The 27,295-nt window shown below is 46.2% G+C and overlaps 1 protein-coding gene across 1 annotated transcript in view; it reads right to left on the bottom strand.

Annotated features, from left to right (window-relative positions):
• The window catches only part of IZUMO4 (IZUMO family member 4), a 275,614-nt gene that overhangs the window by 115,300 nt on the left and 133,019 nt on the right, over window positions 1-27,295 (bottom strand). The window contains exons 2-4 of the mRNA XM_078668930.1: window positions 26,573-26,653; window positions 4,475-4,546; window positions 439-465 (exon numbers count right to left, since the gene is read on the bottom strand). Coding sequence (XP_078525056.1) covers window positions 439-465; window positions 4,475-4,546; window positions 26,573-26,653 — 180 coding nt within the window. The remainder of the gene's footprint in view (window positions 1-438; window positions 466-4,474; window positions 4,547-26,572; window positions 26,654-27,295) is intronic.

The raw sequence follows: 27,295 nt of genomic DNA, 5'->3' as shown, positions 1-27,295 counted from the left end.
TGTGTGTGAAGACCACCACCGAGGTACCATTCTCATATTTTGGGACGCACCGCGTAGCAGAGTGATGGATGAAGAAATGTGAGAGAGAGGTGCAGTTTGTGGTTTTTATGCATGTCTGCGCACAGCTTGGCAGAGTCTGAAGCACGCTTTCCTATCTGCAGGGGACCTGGCCAGGTTGTTCAACCTGGACTCTTGCTATTAAAAGAGGACCAAGGGTTATTTGCCAATGGCCGGTCTATGCCTCGAATCACATATTGGGCTCAAAAAAGTAGACTGGCATGCTGCCTCAGTAATTGCCAGATATATCTGTTTGCAATACATAGGATGTGTCAAGTCATTTGCATTAACTGTCTTCAACTGGTGCTTGTTTGTTTGTTACATTTTCCAAACTTAAATCCATTTAAAAAAAAAGTATACTAGAGACCAATGCATACTTACCGCACTGCTTTTCACAATCAATTCTGGCTAGAGAAAAGAAAGAAGAAAAACAGAAGATCGGTGTTTGCGATGTTCATGAATTTGCACACTTGACAACAATAAGTCACTTCATGCTAAAATACAGTGCTAACGCGAGACCCCAACTACTGACAGATCTAAAGATGTGGGATGGCTGAGGCCAGCTGACCACTAAGCACTAATGCTGCGTCAAGGGAGATAATGGTGTTTAGGGCACAGTCACTCGATTCCCTCTATCTTTTCCCGTCCTTTCCTCTCCCCTGGTTTCTCTTTTCCTCCAACAATGATGATGCTGTGGAAGCACACTCTCAGGGTTCTGTCTACAAATTGCAAAAGTGCTGAAATTACTGAATCAAAAAACAATTGCAGGCGGCAATTGGACCCCTGCCCAGGCCAACAAGAGTTTTTGTCTTTAGCTGTTATTTACCACCTGTTCTGAGCAGACAATAATTGAGAGTGAGTGGGGCAAATGTGTGTCATTGAATGGGGGTGTTGAGGGCATCTGGGGCAATCGTTACATGCACCCAGCCCGGTGTGGGTGAGGCGATACAGCTCTGTACCCGGACACCCACAAAATTGCACCTGGTTTGTTTCCACCTGGCAACTTGTTGCTGCCTCACCAGGTAATCCTGGGTGTTCGAATATTGGGCCTTTATGACTTCCCCTTCAGCACAGTCAACAAACATACCCGTTTTCTGGGTTCTTCTAAGTAGATCCCCTCACCCTTGTGGATGTTCACTCACAAAACCAATGAGTCTTGGGGAAAAGTTTGGAAAACTTGAAATCTCGCACTTGTTGTTACCTCCGTTTTCACAGCCAATATGTAATGACTCCCTCAGTGTGAAAACATAGCCCTATATAGAGTAATGTGGCATCAACTTCAATAATCTCACGGTCCCAGTTCGGGTATGATGTACTTCAAAAAGGTTTGTGATGGAGTCCTGCTTACTTTGGCCAATCCCATACCACCGTTGTTAATGCCTGCGGCACTACCGCCAAGATAGGGACAAAGGAGAATCACACACAGCACCGGGTATGCCATGAACACCATCACCCGCTCCATGACACCCATCCATCCGCTTGATGGCTCCCCATACTGTGCAAACGCAACTCTGAGCCTTCTGTTCGGGACCTCACTGGTTCGTGGTCACCATCCTCGGCTTAATTACATGTCAGATTGGGCAAGCGGATCAGTCCATATCGATTCAGTAACAGGTTTCCGCATCTCTAAATCATCTCTGCAGGATGCTTCAGTTCCCTGACCAAGGGACCTGATCTGCATCTCCTCCGCGCCCTAAGTGACCACAGTAATCGAGCCGGCAGACGGAGTTCAGATGAGAGTGGCAACCTTCAAGTGTAGTTTTCAAATCGCTTTAAAGAGGTTCGGGTCAGAATTAGCTGCCTTGTATTATATTTCTAATTTTTCTTGTCTAGATAAGCGGAGTATTGTGTAAGGATGATATTTGGGTTTCTCTTGACTGGATGCACAAAGGAGAACTTAAGAAAGGTATGTATACAGGGTTCAAGAATGCTGAATATTAGAGACTTCCGCTGAAGATTCGGAGGTCAGAAGGGTCGGATTCCTGTGTCACCTTCACTTTCCTTTCTGGAGTGACTTACCCAGATGTTTGGACTGAATCTCCATAGGATGATTTTCCTTCCTAGTACTTTTTTTGGGGGTTCTCTATGACATGTTTTCCTCTGACAACCTCCATCAAGTGCTTCTCGTTGCATCTATTGTCGTGTTTCTATGAGGCCTAACTGCCTTTGGCCATTTTGTAGTGAAGAACGTCCACACAGGAGGTTGTAATTCAGGATGTTTTATTCAATTTAGTTAACAAGTAGTAAGGTTCAGAACATCAAGTAAATATGTCGTAAACCAGAGCCCCACCAGGAGCTGCCTGTCAGCTTCTCAGCCCTTGACCAACTCTCACTCTGCCTCTCTCAGTCCCAACATTCCGAGGCACATCAGACTCCAACATTCTAATGAGTCAGAGCACAGGCACTGGCTGAGCAGGGCTGCTAACACACCTTACAATATATATGCAGGATACTACAGATTTGTGTAAATGTTTTCTGTGAATGTACATTTCTTCCTTTGGTGATAGGGGAGTAAAGTAAAGTAGAGTGACGCAGAGTAGAGTGGTGTGCTGTAGAGTGGCATAGTGTGGCGTAGATTGGAGTTGCATAGAGTAGATTGTAAAATACAGTGGCATAGAGTGGGGGTCTGGTAGAGTAGAGTGGCATACAGTAAGGTGGAGTAGCATAGAGTGTAGTGATGTGGAGTAGCATTGTGTGGTAAGAGTGGCGTGGAGTGAAGTGGTTTAGAATTGCGTTTAGTAGAGTGGGGTGCAGAAGCATGGAGTGGCATAGAGTGGCGTGGCGTAGAGTGTCATTGTGTGGAGTGGCCAGAACTGGAGTGACATACAGTGGAGTGGCATGAAGTGGAGTGCCACAGAGTGGAGCGCCACAGAGTGGCATAAAATGGCATGGAGTGGAGTAGAGTGGCATGGAGTGTCGTAGAGTGGTGTACAATGGAGTGGCGTAGAGTGGTATTGTGGGAAGTAAAGTGGTGTAGAGTGGAATGGAATGGCACAAAGTGGAGTGGCGTGGAGTGGCACACAATAGAATGACATAGCATGGAGAAGGATGGAGTGGCGTAGAGTAGAGTGGAGTGGCATAGAGTGGAGTGATGTATGGTGTCGTTGAGTGACATTGTGTGGAGTAGAGTGGTGTTGTACAGAGTACAGTGGCGTAGAGTACAATGGTGTGGAAAAGAGTGGCTTAGAGCAGAGTGGCATAGAGTACCGCTGAGTGGAGTGGTGTAGAGTGGTGTTGAGTAGAGTGGCGTGGAGTAGTATCGCATGGCGTGGCATAGAGTAGAGTGGTGTGGAGTGGAGTAGAGGGCCACTGAGTGGAGTGTCGTAGAATGGTGTTGCACAGAGTAGAGTGGCATAGAGGAGAATGGCATGATGTGGCATAGATTACAGTGGCATACAGTAGTATTAAGTGGCATAGAGTGGAGTGGCATAGAGTAGAATGCCATCAAGTAGCATTGTGTGGAGTGAGGTGGCGCCAAGTAGAATGGCGTAGAGTAAAGCGGTTGGAGTAGAGTGGAGTAGAGTAGAGGGGCATACAGAGATGCTGAGTGGCATTGTGTGGAGTTGCGTAGAGTTGATTAGAGTGGCAAAGAGTAGTGTGGAGTGACTTAGAGTTGAGTGGAGTAGCATAGAGTAGTACAGCTGTGGGTGTAAGTAACTAAAGCGTCAATAGAGACAGCAGATTGGGTGAAGGCCCCATACATTAAAAAAACGCATGTGTACCTGTGTTAAAAGTAGGAAAGCACATTGCACATCCAGGAATAATACTGAAACACTCATAAAATATCAAATAAAATAGTGCACTGCAAAAAGACGAGGAATAACAAAGATGAGGAAGTACACATGTACCTGGTCCAGGCTCTAGGGAGTAGCTAACACAACAAAGGAAGGGAAGCCTACAGAAGCTAAGCAATCAAAAGATTGCAAATGAGAGTGGTAACAAAAACAAACAATGGTATGCTGTAAGCGGGTGATAAGCCCACTGAATTGTAAACAGTTTGTCTTGCAGAACAACCTATGCGCTGTGTAGGCGAGAACTAAAAAGAGGGGCATGAGGTATTCGGAGACCTCAGCATTCAGCATCAGCAAGTTTGGGTTCCTAAGAAACATTTGCACTCTCCTGCAATTTGTTTTTATAAATTAAACATTGTTTTTCCAAACCATACAGCCCAGCAACAGAGCAATTAACATGGGATGAAATTGAATTCTTAAAGTAACAATTTTGTCGACTGATATCCCCTCCAGTCAGGCAAAAGAGTGGAGCTTCGTCTGTATGTGAGCCCTGACAGACATTCTTTTTGCAACACTTTAGAAATGCTACTTTATTTGTAATAGTTTCTGGAAGAACGAATGGTTAATTAATTTGACATTTCCCACTTTCAATTTGGTATCTGCTAGAAAGTGTAATAGAACCTCACTTTCGATGATAGCCTTCTGTAGCAAGTCATTCTGGGTGTCTAAAATGGAGCGCAGATGTTTCGGGAACGTACCTGTGGGAAGACAAACATCTTGTCAATATTCGCAACAGTACAAACACTGAAAACTAATTGTAATCTCGTACACATGCAACCCTTCATCCCCTGTTAAACTATAGTAGAAGCCTCCTCTAAAGGATGTGCTAGCAACCTTCTTTCTTGCCTGTAAGGTGGCTGTTTTTTAAGAGGCTTCTTGCCCTGCTTGTAGTAGAGGTTCTGCACCATGCTTATATCATAGGCCTCTTGCCATACTTGCAGCACTACTGGTGCGTTTAGTGGGGAAGGACAGTGACCAAATTGCTTAGACCCCACTGGTGATAACCTAAGGCAGTTGGCTCACTATGAAGTCAGTAAATGACCTGCAAAAAAGTCAAATTCCACATATGGTGATGCTGGCACAGAATAGGCAATAACATCCTTGACCCTTCCCAATCCGATTTTCGCAGCAACCACAGCACCGAGACCGCCCTCATTGGGGGAACATCCTTTTCAACGCGGATGTTACCCCGCAGTGCTTTTACAACGCGTACTTTACAACGCAAGTCGTAACCACGACTTGCGCTGGAGGACGCTAAAGGATAAAGAATAGTATATTTACTATTCCAACACCTTCCCTACTATCCACGGGGACTGGTGTTAGAATAGTAAATGATACTATTCACTATCCGCGCCCAAAAACGCAAGTCGTTGTAACGACTTGCGTTGTTAAAGACGCGTTGTAAATGCACGCGTTGAAACGGTACGCGTTGTACCGTCATACATCCCCCTCATTGCCGCCACTGACATCAGGATCCTGATGGACAAAGGAGAAACAGCCGCCCTCATCCTCCTGGACCTATCTGAAGCCTTTGACACAGTCTGCCACCGCACCCTACCAGCACGCCTCCATGACGCCGGAATTCAAGAGAAGGCCCTGGCCTGGACCACATCCTTCCTCTCCGGCAGAACCCAGAGCGACCGCCTCCCACCGTTCCGCTCAAAAACCACCGAGATCATCTGCGGCGTCCCACAGGGATCCTCCCTCAGCCCGACGCTCTTCAATATCTACATGGCCCCGCTCGCCCGCGTCGCACGACAACATAACCTCAACATCATCTCCTACGCCGACGACACCCAGCTGATCATATCCCTCACTGAAGACCCCAACACCGCCAAAGGCAACCTCCACAGAGGAATGAAGGCCGTAGCCGACTGGATGAAGGACAGCAGACAGAAGCTTAACTCAGACAAGACGGAGGTCCTCATTCTCGGACCCACCCCATCAGCCTGGGACGACTCTTGGTGGCCCACATCGCTAGGCACAGCCCCGGAACCCACATACCACGCACGCAAGCTGGGGGTCATCCTTGACTCCACCCTCTCCATGACCAGGCAAGTCAACGCCGTCTCCGCGTCCTGCTTCAACACCCTCCGAATGCTCCGCAGGATCTTCAAATGGATCCCACCCGACACGAGAAAAACCGTCACCCAGGCCCTCATCACCAGCAGACTCGACTACGGGAACACCCTCTACTCAGGAACAACAACCAAGCTCCTGAAACGACTACAACGAATCCAGAACGCCTCGGCACGACTGATCCTCGACGTCCCCCGACGCAGCCACATCACACCCCACCTGAGAGGCCTTCACTGGCTCCCCATCAACAAGAGGATCACCTTCAAACTCCTCGTCCACGCACACAAAGCACTACACAACACCGGACCTACATACCTCAATAACCGACTCAGCTTCCACACCCACACCGGAAGCCTCCGCTCAGCCAACCTCGCCCTCGCCACAGTTCCTCGTATCCGGAAAGCCACCGCCGCCGGCAGATCCTTCTCCTACCTCGCTGCCAAGAACTGGAACACTCTCCCTACCAGCCTACGGCAGACTCAGGACCTGCTGGCCTTCAGAAGACTTCTCAAGACCTGGCTCTTCGATCAGTAGCGCCCCCTCCTCCCCCCAGCGCCTTGAGACCCTTACTGGTATGTAGCGCGCTTTAGAAATGCATTGATTGATTGATTGATTGATAGGCAAACATTGGCTGAAAATGCAAAATAGCTCTGAACATGTTTTAGTACCAGCCCCAGTAAGGACTGTGAACGAATGAACATAGAATGTGAACTCTACATTCTCCAGTTGTTTCATTATCTATTTTATAGGACCATTTGTTAAATATATAGGCTTTACACAACTGGGTTTTCATGCTGTTCAGAGGGTTAATAATTTTGATGGGACAGACCCCTACCAGCTTAATAAGCACAATGTGATTGGGTCAAAGCACCGTTCTGAGAGAATATCTGCTCAATCCTTGGTAGCTATAGTATAAGCAGCAGGCAATCCCTAGAGACGTTCCCATTATGTTTGAACAGTACAATCAATTGTAAACTGAGGAACACAACAAAATGAAAGTGCCAAATGAATTTTGAACAACCAGGAAACATGTAATGAGCAAAAAACATCAAAATCATCAAAATTGGAAAAAGGGAACAGATGATATGATTTTATTTTTAAGTTTTAAGGCAAAAAACGCGTAGAAAAAATAATGTGCTATTGAACTACAATAAGTTGCGGTTGACTTGGGCCGAGGTTTGGTGTAAGGATGAAGTGCAATGGAGCACAAGTCAGCTACACCAAATGAGTTAATCCAGTCACAGTTTTTAAGTTCAGACCGAGGGCCTGATCTAGCTTTTGACAGGCAGTATTCCATCCACTATGGTGGCAGATGGCATTACCACCTCCGTCCTGACAGATTCACATCCATCCATCACACCGGTTCATTTCGATGTACAAAATGTTTGGGAGCAACCACCTTCAATTTTGAGGGCGGTTCACTAAACCTTTGAAAAGTTTTTGTTTTTCTGAAACAAACTCCCAAAGCAGGTGTTGTGAACGTATCTAGGACCCTATTTAAATATTCCTGATTTATGCCCTTATGTGGTTATAGCAAATCATATCCTTATAAAGGCATAAGAACCATATCCATATTTAGTCATAGCCAATGCAGTCCAAATACGGCAAGGCTACTCCCATAGACTCCTAGGAAGTACAACGCGTTCTTTAAACAAACCAAGCCTCCAGCAGCCCGGGAATTCCCCCTGCTTCTGTTTTGATTTGTCCAAGAACTCCTGGAGTCCTGAAAGAACTGTAAGTTCTTAGTGACGTCTTATGTCCAACCTTACGTCAAACTCGGCACCTTCCAGGTATAAATATACCAACAGCTGCCCTAACAAACACACGGTGGTTTGGAGCAGATCGGCTATCTACTTACTCGACGCCCTGCTGTAACGAGTGCCGAAGGAAGCCGACCCTTCCATTGACGCACTGACAGAGACGCTGTTTTTTCTCCTGCCAAGAAATCCAGCTCTAGTGTTTCCAGTCACCCTTGCGGGTTGCTGGGAGATCGAGTTCTGAGAAAGAGATACAAGACCTCCTTCATTCTATAACCAAGGTACGGAGCTGATTAGACCCTTAGATAATTCTTGATTCAGATTCTTGGCAAAAACTAACTTAACTTAAAACTGTAGCTCACTTACTCCTTCCCACGTACTAGGCTTGGGTTAGGTACACCGGGGTAGGCGTATTTTAGAAGCACCAGTTGAGTACGTTTGGTCAATGATTTTATGTATGTATATATTTTATCTATTTTAAACACGGTATGGCTTAGAAACTGTACCATGCTTTTACAGTATTATTTCATAATACTCCTTTTACTGTACGCACTTTACTTTATGACAAGTATTGCAATTGTGGCAACTCACTTCTCTTGCATGAGAAAGAAGACTGTTCAATAAATAACCACTTTTATTGAAAACGCCCGTCTCTCTATTTCTCTGCGCTTCTGGTGAAACTAAGCATGCACGATTGACTGAGTAAAATAGTTATCTATTGTTTCCGCGACTCTGGAGATATACTCCTTATTCTGGAGGGAGCAAAGTTGTCATGTTTATGCGGTTGTCAGAAACTAATCCCTTCTTGTCTATTCAGGAAAGTTAACACCTTCTTGTTTACTCGAGAAAGTTTCTAGTGACCTCTGAGCTAGCTGGCATTCATAATTAAGTCTAACATATTCAATAGAGACCTAGTCGACCTCAGTCCTACGTCTAAACTATCGTTTATGTTATTCCAATGCGCAGAGCCTATTGGGAATATAGGAACTACACTACACAGGAGTGTGTTACAGAAAAAAGAAAAAAAGTAATGATTTTTCTTTCTGTCCGGTGGACGTAGTTGCCTCTGTGAGCAAGGGTTATGATGAGCCCCCACACATGGTCTATTACAGCGAACAACTTAATTTGGCCCAATAAAAAGTTAGGTTCCCACAGCTTTCCAATTTTTTGCAGACCCTGAAAATTGTCTTGGGCAGCTGAACCTGGGGCATGCTGGCAATGACAGTGTAATGCAGCGTTGTCTGTTATCTGTGGTTAAATATTTTATATCCTCCTAATACATTGTTCAACACCGTGACTCATGAGTAAATGAGTATTTCCAGCACTTGGGAATGCTGCTTACCTGGCAAGGAATTTTACCTCTGAAGTCCCTTCGATTTCTGCTTGCCATGGCAATGCCAGTGGGATGCATTGCTTTCAAGGCGGCTTCCAATTTTGACGGGCAATGAATGACTTCATCAAGTGATCTATGGCGCTGAGATGCAGAGAGGCTGTTGTGCATATGATGTTAGCAGGTGCGTGCCGTGTTAAAATGCAGAGAGGCTGTTGTACGTTCACAATATGCACAATCTTGGGAGTAGAGACTCAAATTGAATCCTCCTCTTTGGGATTATTTAAGGTTGCTAGGTGAGTATTTAAAACACAAGGCTTGTGTTCTTCAATGATGCGTAGAGTTGCTACCTGAGAGATACTAATATACAATGCCTCCAGGCCCAATGACACAAGTAGTTGGTTGACTAAGTTGTACTCCAATTCCCTTACTAAGTTGACTGTGTATTTAGTATCTTTGAGGTAAGATGGCAATCTTCGGAACATAGGTAGTAGGAAGCAATCATAAAATTGTTCTTGGAGTTTTATGGCAACTTGATCCCTGGCACTATTGGTCTTGCACACAACACTTTTTTATTCTCTTAAATATTTGATAAACAATAGAATTATTGTGGTATTGGAATGACTGTGATCCGGAATAAGCTTCGCTTCTTTTGAAATCCAGTCTTGGTGTGATAGCCTCATCCACTATGATTTAAATGTATTTCATGATTACACTAACAGGATTCCCTGACAGTTTCCTATACTGTTGGGGTCTGATAATAACCCCTGGTAGGCGGTGTTTGTCCTGTACTGCTATTACTACTCCCCCTTTGTCTGCTGGCTTTGTCATAATGTTTTCATTATTGGATAGCGAGATCAACGCTTTCCTTCTTTCACATCCCGGGAGGTTATCAAAGGACTTCTTTCTTTCTTCTTCGATTTTCTACACATTTGCAAGTGCTGCTTCCTCAAACGATGATGGTGGGATCATGTTAGATGGTGGGATAAACTGGGATCTGAGTTTGAATCCAGTATCATTCATTTAATTTATTCTAGAAGAATGGCATTTAACGGGATAATGTAAGCTCGGTTTTCAAAAAGAAAAAAACTACTTTAGTCCTCTCCTATAATCAAATGGACAATGTTGATTGGGGAGTAAAAAGCGAAGATCTCTGTACTCTCCTTTCCATGGTGCTCATGATAAAGTTGGAGAAACTGACCGCTATATATAGGCTAGGATCTCTAGCTGGGCTTTGCCTTTGCTCCTTGTTGTCTTATGTGTGGCTATGGTCCTCAGTATGACTTTCTGAATATTCCTCCTCCTCTTCTTCCCCACCACCGTTTGTTACCTCTTCTTAAAAACAGTTCTGTTGAAGTTTAGGTAGAAAGAGAATAAGGGGAGCCAATAGTTTTAGTCATGCTTCTCCGAGTAGCTCGCGAGCTACTGATAGCTCTCCAGCTACCTGTAAGTAGCTCTTCTGTGTGCAGTCCAGTTTACGAAATATAAGGCTTTTGCGTGGATGAATTATTAGATGTATACTAAAATTAAAGAGTGCACATAAAACAAAAATGTGTTTATTTTCAGAGCTCATAAGCCTGTTTGGAGAAAAGGGGTTGAATTTCCAAAATATATTTAAAGGGGATATTTATGTGATGAATCATGTGGCACCGGGTGACACATATTACTAATATTATTACCTTGACCTTTGTGCTAGTGGTTATAGCTATGCCTGTCTATGTATTACCCATGTAAAGGAATTCCAAATTGACAAAGTCTTTTTTACACTGCATGTGCCAAACCTGCCTGATGCACTGAAGTGATAATTTCTGGCATCCCTGCACTGAGGTGATAACTGCCAGTAATTTTGCATAGGGACCACCAATTTAATCTTGTCTGATGTGATCATTATTACAACACTAATCATATTAATAGTGCGGTGTAGGAAAGTAGGATCTGCTTTCATGGTCACCCCCACTTTTTGCTGGTGTCATTATGTTTTACTGACTGGTCTTACTGGGATCCTACTAATCAAGACCCCAGTCTCTGTGCTTTTTCCCTAAATGGGATATGGTGAGTACTTAGGTATACCCCAGATTGGTTACTGGTGTACCTTTGTAAGTCCTTAGTTTATGGTACCAAGGTACCAAGAGCATAGGAACACCAAGGGACACCCATGGGGTGAAGCATGTATTATGCCACCTATGGGAAACCACTCAAATTGTGACTACAGGCCTGCCATTGCAGCCTATGTAAGCTGGTGCTAGCACCACTTACGACAGATATAAGTTTCCTTATATCAGAGGTCACTGCACTTAAAACCTATAAGTCACCACTAAGGCAGGCCTTTCAATCCTGAAGAAAGGGTGCTCGGCTGTAAGTGTGAGGGTGCCCCTGCATGAGCAGGACACCCCTTAAATCCACGGTGTCCATTCTCCCGGGTTGTAAGTGTATCAGCCATTACGATACATATAGTGGCCAATCCTCATTATGCGATGGCTATCTCTAAACTAGCTGGAACAAACCCTGTCGTGTTTGGGAGGTATGATTCCATGCACTGTAAAGCACTGTAAAGCTCCTCTTGGGGGCCCTCAGTGCTCCTGGTACCAGTCTTCTAGACCTAGAGAGCAAACTATGGCTGCTACTGACCAGAGACACGATTCTACCCTCCTGCTGCTGAGCCAAGCTTGAGCAGGGGACGGGAGAACAATAGGTTACCTATGTGACCACCTTCCAGACAGCATTTAATGTATTGGGACAGGGCGGAGGCGCTTGCCAGTGCCACTAGACTATTTGAAGGGCACATTTGGTGCTCTCCTTGCATACTCCAGTTAAAACCAGTTCAGGGAGCCGTTAGCTCCCACTCTGGCACGAAACTGAACAAAGGACATGGGAGTATCCTTCCCACTGTCCAACCCATCCTCTAGGAGGAACTCCTTAATTGTCTCAACCCTTTCCTTAGGGTACTTAAGGGAGTACCTGTGGGTGGGTCCCTAGATTCATCGTGGGACAAGATTCAGATCCAAAACCACTTAATCTTCATCCATCTGGGCACTCTGGATTTCAGTGGACTTGCTTTTGGAACCGAGACTGCAACTGGGAGGACTCCTGCTTCTCCTGTTCTCGTTGTCCTGCAAGTCTTCTGCGTCGTCTGTGCCTGTGCTCCATAGAGGTTCTTCTACAGGCCTGTGGACATCCAAGACACTCAAAGGAATCTCCCCTGAAGGGAAGGAGGCACTTCCCTGCATCTGCAGGCACCGCAACAAAGCTGACCGGTGTGCTATTCCTGAGCACCTACGAACTACGAGAGGTTCAGCAACACAGTTGATGGTTCTGCAACTCCCTCGAGGCCTGCACTGTCTTCACAGCAAATTTGTAGCCAGTATCCCTCGTCAAAACCGCTGGAGCAGTACCCCTGTGCACCGTGTCAACTTGCCATTGCCAAGGCTTGTTGACTCTCTTTAGCAGAGATTTTCAGGCTCCAAGAAGCTCCAGCCTCAATCATCTCCTGCAACCAAGATCTTCACCTGCACCGCAGCCTTTTCACCGCGGGTCTTCATCATTTGGTGAGCAGCTCAAGGTCCTTGGGCGATTCCTGTGCCTTCGGCCAGTAGGTCCATTTGAGGTTCTACTTTGGCTCGAGTGGGCTCCCCTGCTTGCTCGGGCCTGCTTTGCCCTACCTGCTCGTGGAGAGTCCCTTGGACCTTTCTGGTTCCGACACTGCACCTTTTTCGACAGTTACTTTGGTTGCCGTTACCAAGCCTTGTTGGTGTCCCTGCCGGAAACTGGCCTCCCTGGCTCTTGACATCCGACGTAGGACAGCTTGTAAACAGCTTCTGGTCTTCCACAGCATCGCCTGCTCCGCACAGCTGCAACTTCAAGGGCGCATCAAATTTCATGCATCCCGACATCGGTGGGTATTCGTCTTCTGTGCCACTTGGTCCATCCTGAGTGGCATAGATTTTGTCCCCTCTGCTTGTAGATACCTCTTATCTTGAATCTACCTTTGGGTTCCAACGAACTCTTTTGGCCTCTTCGCCAGCGGCATCTTCACTAAAGTCCTCCATTGTGGTCTACGCGGTTTCCGACGTCACTTCACACCTATGCACCTGGCTTCCCTGGTGTAGGTATCCTGGTTCCTGGGGTATACACGGGTGGGGTGACTCTCCAACCTTTCATATTCCACAGGGTTTCTTCAGGGTCCAGTGGTAAGGGTCCTTCTTCTTTACAACTATAACTGCAACTTACCAATTGACTTGTATTGAGCATGCGCTCGTATTCCCTCTCTGCACACGGCCTCTGAGGGGTTCCTGAGTATTTACCTTGGGCCCCGACTCCTCTGCATTTTACGTGGTCGCTTTTTTGCACCTGATTTTGCTGCAGTGTTTGCAGATACGTTGTTTGACCTTCCTCCCGGTCATGCCCACATAGCGTAGACCGCACGGGTATGTTATCAAGTATACCACATTATTACCGTTGCAGGTTGTGTGGGACCTTTGTGTCTGGACACAAAGGACCCACACAAACTGCAACAGTAAGGAAGGTCAAACAACGTATCTGCGAACACCGCAGCACAATCAGGTGCAAAAAAGCAAACACGAAACTGACGGAACATTTCCTCACTAGCAATCACACCACCAATGACATGAGATGAACAGTGATAGAGGTTGTAAAACCTGAAAAAAGATGACACAACGTCTATTCGAGAAAGAGCAACGCTGGGTGCACAGATTAGCCACTAACATCTCTGGCCTGAATGATCACATACCCTGGAAAACTGTGAGACAGAGGTAAAAGCCAGAATTAGACACCAGCTTTCCACTTTCTCCCATGCACATTACCACGTAAATAGCATTTGTTACATACATTTCGCTGTGTTTATTTTCCATGTTCATTTACATTTAACTAACCAGAAGGAACGGTGTGCCACCCATTTCTGACAAACAAGGATGTTGGGATTACACTTCACAATAGGAAGGATATACCATTAACTGTGCCGCCATCCACCAAGCAGTACTAATTGTTAACATCAATATAACCAAACACGATTTTTTGACAAGCCATGCATCCCTCCCCCCTTTTTAGGTCGAGCGACCTATCTCAATGCGCATGCGCATTGAGCGGGAGCGAGATATATAGGGGCTTATCGAGAGTTTACCTAACTGGCGATTCCACTGGCGATTCGATGCTGTGCCCGTGCGCTTTTAGGTCAATGCGCAAGCGCATTGACCTAAAATGCGCGTGCACATCATCAAATCGCCAGTCAATCACCAGCAGCACTCCTCCCACACCTTTGAAGTGAAGCTTAGCTTCACTTCAAAGGCCCCTGCTGCTTCACACCCTCATGCCGCTCTCCCCGCTCCGCCCCTCCCCTGCCCGCCGTGTTGCATTTCTCCTCCCCCTCCCCACAGCAATGCCCTCCGCCAGCCGTACTTTCACTTTGACGGCCGCAGGCCGTCTCTCGTGTTTCTCCTTGTTTTAATGGCTGGCCTTTTGTTGTTGTTTGTTTAACTATAATATACAAAGAATGTCTTCCAGCAAGCTCTCCTCATCCATTGGTGTGTTCCTATTTATGCCCAATAGCATATAGCACGGGACAGTGGGAACAGCCAACTTCAGTCAATAGCTCCCCCCGACTGAGTGACTTTATTTTGCCCCTGCACAATCTGTTTATTGGCCATAAATGTAGTTTCTTTCAGGTGAGTCTTCAGCACTGTTATGCAATTGGTCATGTCATGGCTCTACCAACCCGACAGCAGAGCCCTTGCAGAAAGACTAACACCACAACACTGTGTACAGGAAAGACAGCGGGTCAGCGCAGAGGCACTTTCGACTGTTGTTTACCATTAAGCACTATAGTGTAGTTTTGCACTTCCTTTCTCCCTCTGTAGCTTTAGGTGTGATGACAGCATTTCCTTATAAGATTACTGCTCTCTTGGGAATATATGAGGGCAGGAAGCCTTCTGAATTCGGCTGATCATTATCAGAGAGTGTTTTGGTGAAAATACGGGACTTTTCTTATGCGTGCTGCTACAAAAAGAGCTCAGCTCTCCTTAGCTACGGGAAAGCTGTTTGGCTTACTTCTGCTCGCTCAGCCAGCAATTGTGCCATGTGGTGTGTTTTTAGCTTTACTAGCTCATTGGTGTGTACTGGCTTGCCACTTTGCTGGAATAAAGTACCGGCCATACCGCTGAATACGACTTTCTTTTAATTAGTTCACCAGTTTGCTGCCAAGTGAATTTGAGAGTAATAGTGGCAATCATGTTTGAAACTGCATAACGTGAGCGAAATAAGCTTGCAAGCCGCAATCACCCCACATCCACCACATCCACCACCACATCCACCACATCCACCACCACATCCAACACATCCACCACCACTTCCACCACCACCGCATCCACCACCGCATCCACCGCATCCACCACCACATCCACCATCACCTCCACATCCACCATGACATCCACCGCCACATCCACCACCACCACATCCACCACATGCACCACCACCGCATCCACCACCACATCCACCACACCCACCACCACCACATCCACCACCACATCCACCGCATCCACCACCACCACATCCACCACCGCATCCACCACCACATCCACCACCTCATCCATCACCGCATCCACCACCACCACTTCCACCACCACATCCACCACCACATCGACCAGATCCACCACCACTTTCACCACATCCACCACCACTTTCACCACATCCACCACCACCACATCCACCACCACCACCACCACATCCACCACCACCACCACCTCCACCACATCCACCACCACATCCACCACCACCACATCCACCACCACCACATCCACCACCACATCCACCACCATCACCACCACATCCACCACCACCACCACATCCACCACCACCATATCCCCCAGATCCACCACCACCACATCCACCACCACATCCACCACCCCATCCACCACCACCACCGCATCCACCACCACCACCGCATCCACCATCACCACATCCACTGCATCCACCACCACCACATCCACCGCATCCACCACCACATCCACCATCACCACCACATCCACCACCACATCCACCGCATCCACCACCACATCCACCACATCCACCATCACCTCCACATCCACCATGACATCCACCGCCACATCCACCACACCCACCACCACCACATCCACCACCACATCCACTGCATCCACCACCACCACATCCACCACCACTTCCACCACCACCGCATCCACCACCACCACCGCATCCACCACATCCATTGCATCCACCATCACCTCCACATCCACCATGACATCCACCGCCACATCCACCACCACATCCACCACCACCACATCCACCACATGCACCACCACCGCATCCACCACCACATCCACCACCACTTCCACCACCACCGCATCCACCACCACCACCGCATCCACCACATCCACCGCATCGACCACCACATCCACCATCACCTCCACATCCACCATGACATCCACCGCCACATCCACCACCACATGCACCACCACCGCATCCACCACCACATCCACCACCACATCCACCACACCCACCACCACCACATCCACCACCACATCTACTGCATCCACCACCACCACATCCACCACATCCACCACCACATCCAACACATCCACCACCACTTCCACCACCACCGCATCCACCACCGCATCCACCGCATCCACCACCACATCCACCATCACCTCCACATCCACCATGACATCCACCGCCACATCCACCACCACCACATGCACCACCACCGCATCCACCACCACATCCACCACTCCCACCACCACCACATCCACCACCACATCCACCGCATCCACATCCACCGCATCCACCACCACCACATCCACCACCACCACCGCATCCACCACCACATCCACCACCTCATCCATCACCGCATCCACCACCACCACTTCCACCACCACATCCACCACCACATCGACCAGATCCACCACCACTTTCACCACATACACCACCACTTTCACCACATCCACCACCACCACATCCACCACCACCACCACCTCCACCACATCCACCACCACCACATCCACCACCACCACATCCACCACCATCACCACCACATCCACCACCACCACCACCACCATATCCACCACCACCACCACATCCACCACCCCATCCACCACCACCACCGCATCCACCACCACCACCGAATCCACCATCACCACATCCACTGCATCCACCACCACCACATCCACTGCATCCACCACCACATCCACCATCACCACCACATCCACCACCACATCCACCGCATCCACCACCACATCCACCATCACCACATCCACCATCACCTCCACATCCACCATGACATCCACCGCCACATTCACATCCACCACATCCACCACACCCACCACCACCACATCCACCACCACATCCACCGCATCCACCACCACCACATCCACCACCACATCCACCACCACATCCACCACCACCGCATCCACCACCACCACCGCATCCACCACATCCATCGCATCCACCATCACCTCCACATCCACCATGACATCCACCGCCACATCCACCACCACATCCACCACCACCACATCCACCACATGCACCACCACCGCATCCACCACCACATCCACCACCACTTCCACCACCAACGCATCCACCACCACCACCGCATCCACCACATCCACCGCATCGACCACCACATCCATCACCTCCACATCCACCATGACATCCACCACCACATCCACCACCACATCCACCACCACCACATGCACCACCACCGCATCCACCACCACATCCACCACCACATCCACCACACCCACCACCACCACATTCACCACCACATCCACTGCATCCACCACCACCACATCCACCACCACCACCGCATCCACCACCATCACATCCACCACCACCACATCCACCACCACCACCACATCCACCACCACATCCACCACACCCACCACCATCACTTCCACCACCACATCGACCACATCCACCACCACATCCACCACCACTTTCACCACATCCACCACCACATCCACCACCTCCACCACCACCACATCCACCACATCCACCACCACATCCACCCCCACATCCACCACCATCACCACCACATCCACCATCACCACCACATCCTCCCCCAGATCCACCACCACCACATCTATATGTGTGTGTGTGTGTGTGTGGCTGTGTGTGTGTGTAGGTGCAAATGCAATGTTCTTGGATTTTCGTCACAATAAAATACACTGACCATAATCTTCACAAAAGTTATTTACAAACGTTTAAGCTATTGCCATTATAAATTACAATACATTTTATTTAAGTATTAATTATTTACAAAATTAAAAGCCATTGTTATTTGCAACATCAATACATCTAAGTCACGTAAATACAACACACATTGCATTACAAAAGCTATAGGTGTCACATTTGCGAAAGTTAAAACTATTGACATTGTAACTGATAAAGCTATTACTTTTGCTATTTTCAAAACCAACACATAAATAAACAAGCATTAGAAATGCAATCGGGCTCGGATTTTTTGAGTTTGAGCTAATGGCATTGTAAATGCCAATGTATTGTTGCTATGTGTTATGGAGTGTGTTCATGTGGTGTGTACTGCCAGTGATCTCCTTGTGAGTGTGAGAATATTGCACCGTTACTGCCTGTGATGTCCTTCTTGTGAGTGTGAGGAGCTTGCACCTCTGCTGCCTGTGGTCTCCTTGTGAGTGCAAGAAGATTGCACTGCTGCTGCCTGTGATGTCGTTCTTGTGAGTGTGAGAAGCTTGCACCACTGCTGCTTGTGATGTCCTTGTGAGTGGGAGAAGCTTGCACCTCAGCTGCCTGTGGTCTCCTTGTGAGTGTAAGAAGCTTGCACAGCTGCTGCCTGTGATGTCCTTCGTGCGAGTGTGAGAAGCTTGCACCGCTGCTGCCTGTGAGTATGAGAAGATTGCATTGAGCATCTCTGTGCTGTGCCTGTTCTTTGTAAGGGACTCTTGCTCTGTTGCTGCTGCTGCCTTGGCACAGTACCTGCTGTCAGTGTGTAAGGGAAGCTTGCACCACTGCAGCTTGTGATGTATTTCTTGCGAGTGTGAGAAGCTTGTACCTCTGCTGCTTGTGGTCTCCTTGTGAGTGTAAGAAGCTTGCACTGCTGCTGCCTGTGATGTCGTTCTTGTGAGTGTGAGAAGCTTGCACCGCTGCTGCTTGTGATGTCCTTCTTGTGAGTGGGAGAAGCTTGCACCTCAGCTGCCTGTGGTCTCCTTGTGAGTGTAAGATGCTTGCACAGCTGCTGCCTGTGATGTACTACTCACTACTCTACTCTACTCACTACTCTGCACTCACTACTCACTACTCTGCACTCACTACTCACTACTCTAGTCACTACTCTGCACTCACTACTCACTACTCTACTCACTACTCTACTCACTACTCTACTCACTAGTCTACTCACTACTCACTACTCTGCACTCACTACTCACTACTCACTACTCTCCACTCACTACTCTACTCACTACTCTACTCACTACTTTCTACTCACTACTCTACTCACTACTCATTACTCTGCACTCACTACTTTACTCACTACTCTACTCTACTCACCTCACTACTCTACTCACTACTCTACTCACTACTAACTACTCAACTCACTACTCTACTCACTACTCTGCACTCACTACTCACTACTCACCTCACTACACTACTCACTACTCTCTTCTCACTACTCACTACTCTGCACTCACTACTTTACTCACTACTCTACTCTACTCACCTCACTACTCACTACTCTGCACTCACTACTCACTACTCACCTCACTACTCTATTCACTACTCACTACTCTACTCACTACTCACGACTCTACTCACTACTCTACTCACTACTCTACTCACTACTCTACTCACTACTCACTACTCTACTCACTACTCTGCACTCACAACTCACTACTCTAGTCACTACTCTGCACTCACTACTCACTACTCACTACTCTACTCACTTCTCACTACTCTACTCACTACTCACTACTCTACTCACTACTCACTACTCTACTCTCTACTCACTACTCTACTCTCTACTCACTACTCTGCTACTCTACTCACTACTCTACTCTCTACTCTACTCACTACTCTACTCACTACTCTACTCACTACTCTACTCACTACTCTACTCACTACTCACTACTCTACACACCACTCTGCACTCACATCTCTGCACTCACATCTCTGCACTCACTACTCACTACTCTACTCACTACTCTACTCACTACTCTGCACTCACATCTCTGCACTCACTACTTTGCACTCACTACTCTGCACTCACTACTCACTACTCTGCACTCACTACTCACTACTCTGCACTCACTACTAACTACTCTACTCACTACTCACTACTCTACTACTCTACTCACTACTCTACTCACTACTCTACTCACTACTCTGCACTCACATCTCTGCACTCACTAATTAAAACTTAAACGGGCAGAGCTTCAGCGAATGACTTCTCCTCGTGGAGAACTAGGACACCCCTGTCTTTGTGAATGTGCTCTGGATTTGTGCACCGTTTTCCACGTTTCCTGCACGTTAAGTGTGACTTAGGCAAATACACTTGTGTGTGAAACAGGGCTAGACGACATGAAATTGGGGGGGGGGGGGGGGGAAGAGGTGTAGCCACCCACTTCAACATTCCTGAGAAGAGAACGCTATTCATCATAAGACAAGAGTGCTCCAGGCAGGACGCGTGATTGACTGCCGAGTCAATGACATCATTTAAAATGTTACAGTGCTGGCCAACTGTACCATATTTCTTTTCTCACCTGTCTTACGAGTCCCTTCTAACAAGGAGGCTGGCGCGTGACTAGTCCTCTGACCAGAAGTGTGGGGATAATTTATTCCATTATTACTGCTCTCAGCTGAAAGCAATTAATTATCTCCAACAGGACTCGGGAGTGAAAATTCAGCCACAGAAAGTGATGAAAACCGCACACCCTGCTTTAAAATAATAGGTGCTTAATGGCTTTTTGTTTGCCGGCTCATCTGTGGCGGCTAATAAACAACTCAAGGGTAGTTATGAGCTTTGAATTGTGAGTTTGTGTCTCCCTCTGCTCTGATCATTCGAGCATCCATTATCTGCTGGAAAGGGATGTAAAAGATTTGTATGTTCAGCCTCTCCTGCACTGCATCACAAAACCGGATAATACAACGTTTGCATAATCGCGCAGCCGATTACCAAGTACACGTCCGTCACTTGAGGACTCCGCGCTCTTTTTATTCTGACTGATAGCACCCCTGATCCACGGGGACGGGATGGCGTTATGCCTTCTGCAGGAAAAACACAGGGCCCTGGAGCACTAAGGTCGTTGCACAAAATCCCCCGACCCATTCCTCCACAGATTCTTCAGCTTCCGTTGAAAAAGCAAGGACACGTGTGCCCGATGTCTAAATCAGGCGGGGAGACGGGGGGTGAGCCAGAGAGCGGCAGAGCAGCTCCCCGGGCCGGCAGGAAGGAGCCGCACACGGCGTCTATGCCTGTGTGCACATGAGGAGGACGCGCGCCAGACAAACACACTGCTAGATGGTGAACGCGCGCACACCATCTGGAATGCATTACACGGCCACCCTGACAGCTCCTAATTATAATTAATGTACTTCTTTGCGCGAGCACGAACGAAATATGCCCAAAATGGCGGAACAAAACTACATTTACCCTATCACTTCAAGCCTATTAAAACGACAACACAACGAAGACGAATCACTGGCCAGATGACAGAACACGCTAAGGAATGTGTGGAATTTGTCTCGGCCAAAGCCCTAGGAGATACTTCTTTTTTTTCTTCTTTAACATTAGTTCTCAAACTCCTCCCACTTTCAGTGGGGAGGAGTCCGAGCCTTAAAAAAGTGTCATTTACAATACCAATTGCTCAAACTTTCCTAATGCGAGACCTATTGCATTTCCAATGCTTGTTTCACTTACACACTGAAATACCTGGGAGTAGTCTGTTAGCCCTCTCTGTAAGTTTAAAATACCACACAACATCAACAGTGCCGTCATCCACCAAGCATTGTGAAGTAGGGAATCAATAAAGCTATACACTATTCAAGCATTATTGCCATTTGCCCCAGATCCCTTAGACAGCATGTATACCGGAATGAGTTTTCACCTTGTCCCTCGGCTAAATGAACGTGCAAAACAGAACGCCCACAGCTTCACAGCCACACACCCTCATCACTCGTACTGCAGTCACCTGACCGCACTGCGAGCCTCTGGGTTGGCTGCCGCTTGATGGAAAGCCTGCATTTAAACACACAGAAATGTCCCTTTCACATCTTGGGGACTCCACGAGGGCAACTAATAGGTCTTGCTGCGGGCCGCTTCGTTATTTTACATGAGTAACTCCAACCATGCGGGTGGGCACCGCGATGTTTCTTTGTTTGTTGACACAACGTATTTTGATATTACAAAGGCTGGTCATAGAAACGAGTGTCTGCCATTACCAACCATGCGGGTGGACACCGTGATGTTTCTTTGTTTGTCCAGAATCCGTCTTTCAATATTAAAAATACTGATCCTAAAAACGAGTGTCTGTCATAACCATCCATGCGGGTGGGCACCGCGATGTTTCTCTGTGGATTGAGACACCGTTTGTAATATTACAATTGCTGGTCCCAAAAACGAGTGTCTGTCATTACTGACTTCAAAATGTTAACATCTTTTGCCAACAGAATGATTCTTTAACAGGCCCCCCACGGTCTCCATGGGGAAAAACTTCATTTAGTTTCCCATAAGTTTACAATCTATTGTCATGTTTTTTTAAAGCCTAAAAACCTTGGTTCTCCCCCTTCCCCTTGTCTGTTGATCTACAGTGCACCATCACTTCAGGCCTGATTGAGTGACACTTGAATTACGTAATTATGACTAGTCAAAAAACGCTCCAAGAAATTCAGGGAGCGCATGACACCCACCTTAAATGTTGTAAGCGAGTGGGTAAGGATTGCTTGCAAAGATAAACTTCTAGCTCAGAATAAGGATGCACCATATATTATTGATGCACCACTGCATGATCGCCTGAATACATTTGTTTCACAATATCAATGTTATATCAAGTATTAAATTATACTTCCTGCACTGACTCACGGAGAACTGATGCACAATGAATGGAGCAACTCATTCACAATGAAAAACGTATATAATTGTGCAACTTGATGTTCTGCTCTATTCTTTCAGATTTTTCTCTTACACAGAAGGCTGTAAGGGCGCTGAAACCGTAAGTACACGGTCCGGCATTGTGTTGATTCAGAGAAGGGTGCGCCTTAGCGTGCGCAGACCTGTCGATTCAACTTACTTGGTCCTGACGAAAACCTTACACATTTTTTGAACAGGTTGAAACATGATGACCATATCTTCACAACAACACTGATATTTTCTGGTCAAATCACGCCAGTAGAAGTATCTCACCTGATTTTAACCATGTCACATGACTCTAGAATAAACTTTTTAGGGAGTACATGAAAGACACTTTTTAATTCACTCACTTACAGTACACTTTCACAAAATTCACAAAAACCAGCTCCGCTGTAGTTACAGGCGTCAAAGCACACCTGAGTGGCACTCGGTCACTCAGGTGGACCCCGATGATGTAGCATGTCACCAACTAGGTTGGTGAGTGAGGGTTTTTAAAAAAAAAAAGAATTCTTTCTTTTTCTGCATCTCTCTCCACCCATCTTTGATCACTAGGACACTGTGTCCTGGGGATACTTTCTCTTTGTTTCGTTAATAAAGTTATTCCTTTACCATGCAATGCATATAATGTATATTTATGCTTATAATTCCTCAGTTCCCTCTGTAGTACTCTCTTGAGACTGTGCAGAAGGAGGCCCGCTCTGTGCGTACATAATAAATGATTATTGGTGTATATTCTCTCCTGTTTCTCTGACTCTTCATTTAGCATGGAAGGCTGAGAGGTGGTCGGTGGTGACTAGGGTGGCCCTAGTTGGGTCATTTCGTTCAAGGAACAGCCAGTTCCTTGTGAGCTTTCAGAAGATATAGGACCATTACACTTATGTGGCTGCAGCATTTCTCAGATAAATATAGATTTGCTACATAAATTGCCACATAATTTGCAGATTAAGTGGAGGAAACGAATACTTCCAGAAAATATGCCACACAATTTGCCTTTTTTCTACATATTTAGATAATCTTGCCACATAGTCCTAGTGTCCAGTCAAAGGTAAAGCTCTGCAAAGTAGTTTGGGAGCTGTCATAATGATGATGAAACCCATATTTCACAGGGAAGTCTGAAATTTTCCCAGCGTAATGAGTAATGAAGTTTCACCCAAATTCACACCAAATCAATGCAAATCTGCACCAAAGTATCACACCCAATGAGTGAGACTATGATGCAAGATGTAAATCCCACACTCAATTTGAGACAAGGCAAAACGTCCCTTTGCACCATGATAAATCGGAAGCGGAGAAGGCATTGCGTCATCCTACAAAGGCTGCAATTAAATGTTTGGTGCTGTTTAATTTACTCAAATGGTTTATTTCAAAAGATCAAGGTGGCATTTGATGGGACAGCATTATGGTTCTATTTTCTTGATAGACTATGGTGGAAGTACTTTCATAAATACCTTGTGAGATAGCAACAACTTGAAGCTTATGAGAGGATGTTGTTCGGATATTCTGAGAGGTGCCGTGTGCTACTAATAAACTGGAATGGCATGGTGAGAACAAAATGAAGGATTTAGGCCCAGATCTCTGTACTGGGGTGAATGTATGACATTGTTCTGCATTCTGTCCATCAATTGTTCTTTTTGCATTTGTCACCCCGAGTGGGACGGGTATGCCCAGACTTGAGACCCGTGCTCTCCATGACACTGGAGTCAAGCTATCCTGGCTGATGAGAGGTGAAGCCCCGAAACCGGTCCTAGGATGCTGTTTCCAGTCCAGAGAGGACCTCTCCCTGCAGTTAAGGCTGATCTGTTCCCATTGAGCGCAGGGTCAAGACTGATTTGCATATGGCTGGGTCCAAACTGGAATGGCATGGTAAGCAAAGAAATGATGGATTTAGGCCCAGATCTCTGTACTTGTGCGAATGTATGACATTGTTCTGCATTCCTTCCATAAATTGTTCTTTTTGCACTATTATTTTCCAGGCACAAAGCACTCCTGGTAGTATTAAGGGAACAGACAACAGAAGAACGTGATTAACCTAGGCGTGGTGGTCGCATACTATTATAATGCACTGAGGTGGGTAGCATTCCTCACCTGAATTAGATGCCCGGCATAGAATTATAGATTGAGTAAGACGGTGGAGGTAATCTATGTCGTTAAGGGATGTCCTATAAAAGTTACCAAAATGTATGGCCAGTGGCTAGACAAGATTCAGCTGTATTCGGATTGCACAAATTTCAGTCTGGCCAAAGGCTTGAGGGGGTAGTCGAAAGAAGTGTATAAATTACTACTTATTTGACAATATACTTGAAGTTGATTTCTGATAGCATTTTATGTCAGGGGCAAGTGAAAGGGTTGAAAAATGTTTTAAAATTCCCAACAAAGAAACATAAGAAGTTGGCACTACCTCCCACCCTGGCTGTACACTCATTTGCCCCACATTTAATTTTGGGCAGCGCAGACAGTCTCAGTGAGCCAACTCTTGAACATATTTTATGGAATGAGATCCTCTATGAGACCTGTAAGAGTCAATCTATAATAGGGTACTACCCATTGGCTGGAAAATAAGTGGAGCAGGACAGCCATGGCCCTGTGAGGCTATCCCCCGAACATTTTGCCAACAAGATCCTTGAACATATTGCCTACACGCTCCTTGATCTCTTTTGAGAAAACAGGTCTGCCTTCTCAAAATGTTCAAGGATATATACTCTGAGTAATCAATCACATCCTCTGAGAGCATACATACTGTTCTGTTCATGAACCATTCCCATGTAGGAGCACACCAATCACCTTACTGCCAGGTCTTTCAATCACTCAGGATGTGCCCCGATCACCTCATCCACCCAGCCAGCGATAAAATACTCTGTGAAACTTTCCTGGTGGACTCATTCCTAGTGACTGCCCAGAGGCCCACAAAAAAAGTGTACTTGCTGCATTTGCATGTTCAATCAATTCTTTATGCTCATAGGAGTGTAGATGGAACTATACGGGCTTTATGCAAGAGAGCAAAATAACTTGCCTTTGTCACCTCTGTGAGAGTACCACAAAGGGAGCTTTTCCATTACAGATTTCAATGAAAGCCCTAATATACAGAGTGAAAGAAATTGCAGACTGCACCCAGTCAAGTCAAGCAATCTTCTGAATCTTTTTTTACTGTGTTCACTCATGCAGTGATTATCTGCATTCAGGTTGCCACCCTTAATATTTCTACATTAGTTGCAACACTATGTCAATCCTGATCAGTAGTTCATTGATGGCTGTCCAATATTAATTCCTGGGGGACAGTATTCTTTTCAGATTATTAGATATCCACATAGTATAAAACTACATACAATGATCTGAATGGGAATCCATTACATAGGTGGTTATCATCCTCAAAATGTACCATGGATTCAGCCATAGGGGATCATCCACAATAAAATAACTATTTTTACAAAAAAGCAAACATTACCTGGCGTGTACAGGAACTCCTTGTACATGTTGTCAAGCTTATCAAATACTTTCTTTGAGACTTCTTGTAGTTTATCTTGCGCTGGGAATGCAGAAAAGAAACAATGAGCGAGTTGACATGAAAAAAGAAAACAACTAACTGCTCAATTGTTTGCAAACAACTGTTAGGAGACTCAGACTTAAAAAAACAAGTTTATTTGTAATAATAAATAAGTCATAAAACCTATACAAAATTCAACCATTATATCTATTTCCTAAAATGTAATACATAAAATGACACTCTTTCTTTATTAAATCATAAAACACAACAGATAAGAAAAGAATAAATAATCTCAAAACCACAAAAATAAACTCTCAGAGGTTGTAGTGCCTTAAACACTTGCCCTAACAATATGCTATTTTATGTTGCATACCAGTGCTTAAATGTTCTATTCTTTATTTTGATTGGCACTTTCTGAAAACATTCTAAAACTATTGACACTGCTGTACGGTTTGGTAATACATGTGTTAGACGGGAATCAAAATACTTTCTTATACCATTAAAAGGGGGAAGTCTATATTTTTATAGGGAAATTTATCAGAGCAAAGTAACTGATACCGCATACTTATTCGGAATAATGCATGATTTCTGGTATATCTCTGCACATTAGGGAAATGACCAGTCCCCGATTAGCTCCTTCTGTCCATTTTAATTTGGCGCCCCTACTAACATACTTAGGAAGGA

Source organism: Lissotriton helveticus, chromosome 12, assembly GCF_964261635.1.
Source record: "Lissotriton helveticus chromosome 12, aLisHel1.1, whole genome shotgun sequence".
Taxonomy (NCBI): Eukaryota; Metazoa; Chordata; class Amphibia; order Caudata; family Salamandridae; genus Lissotriton; species Lissotriton helveticus.
This window is presented reverse-complemented; position numbering and strand designations above follow the sequence as displayed.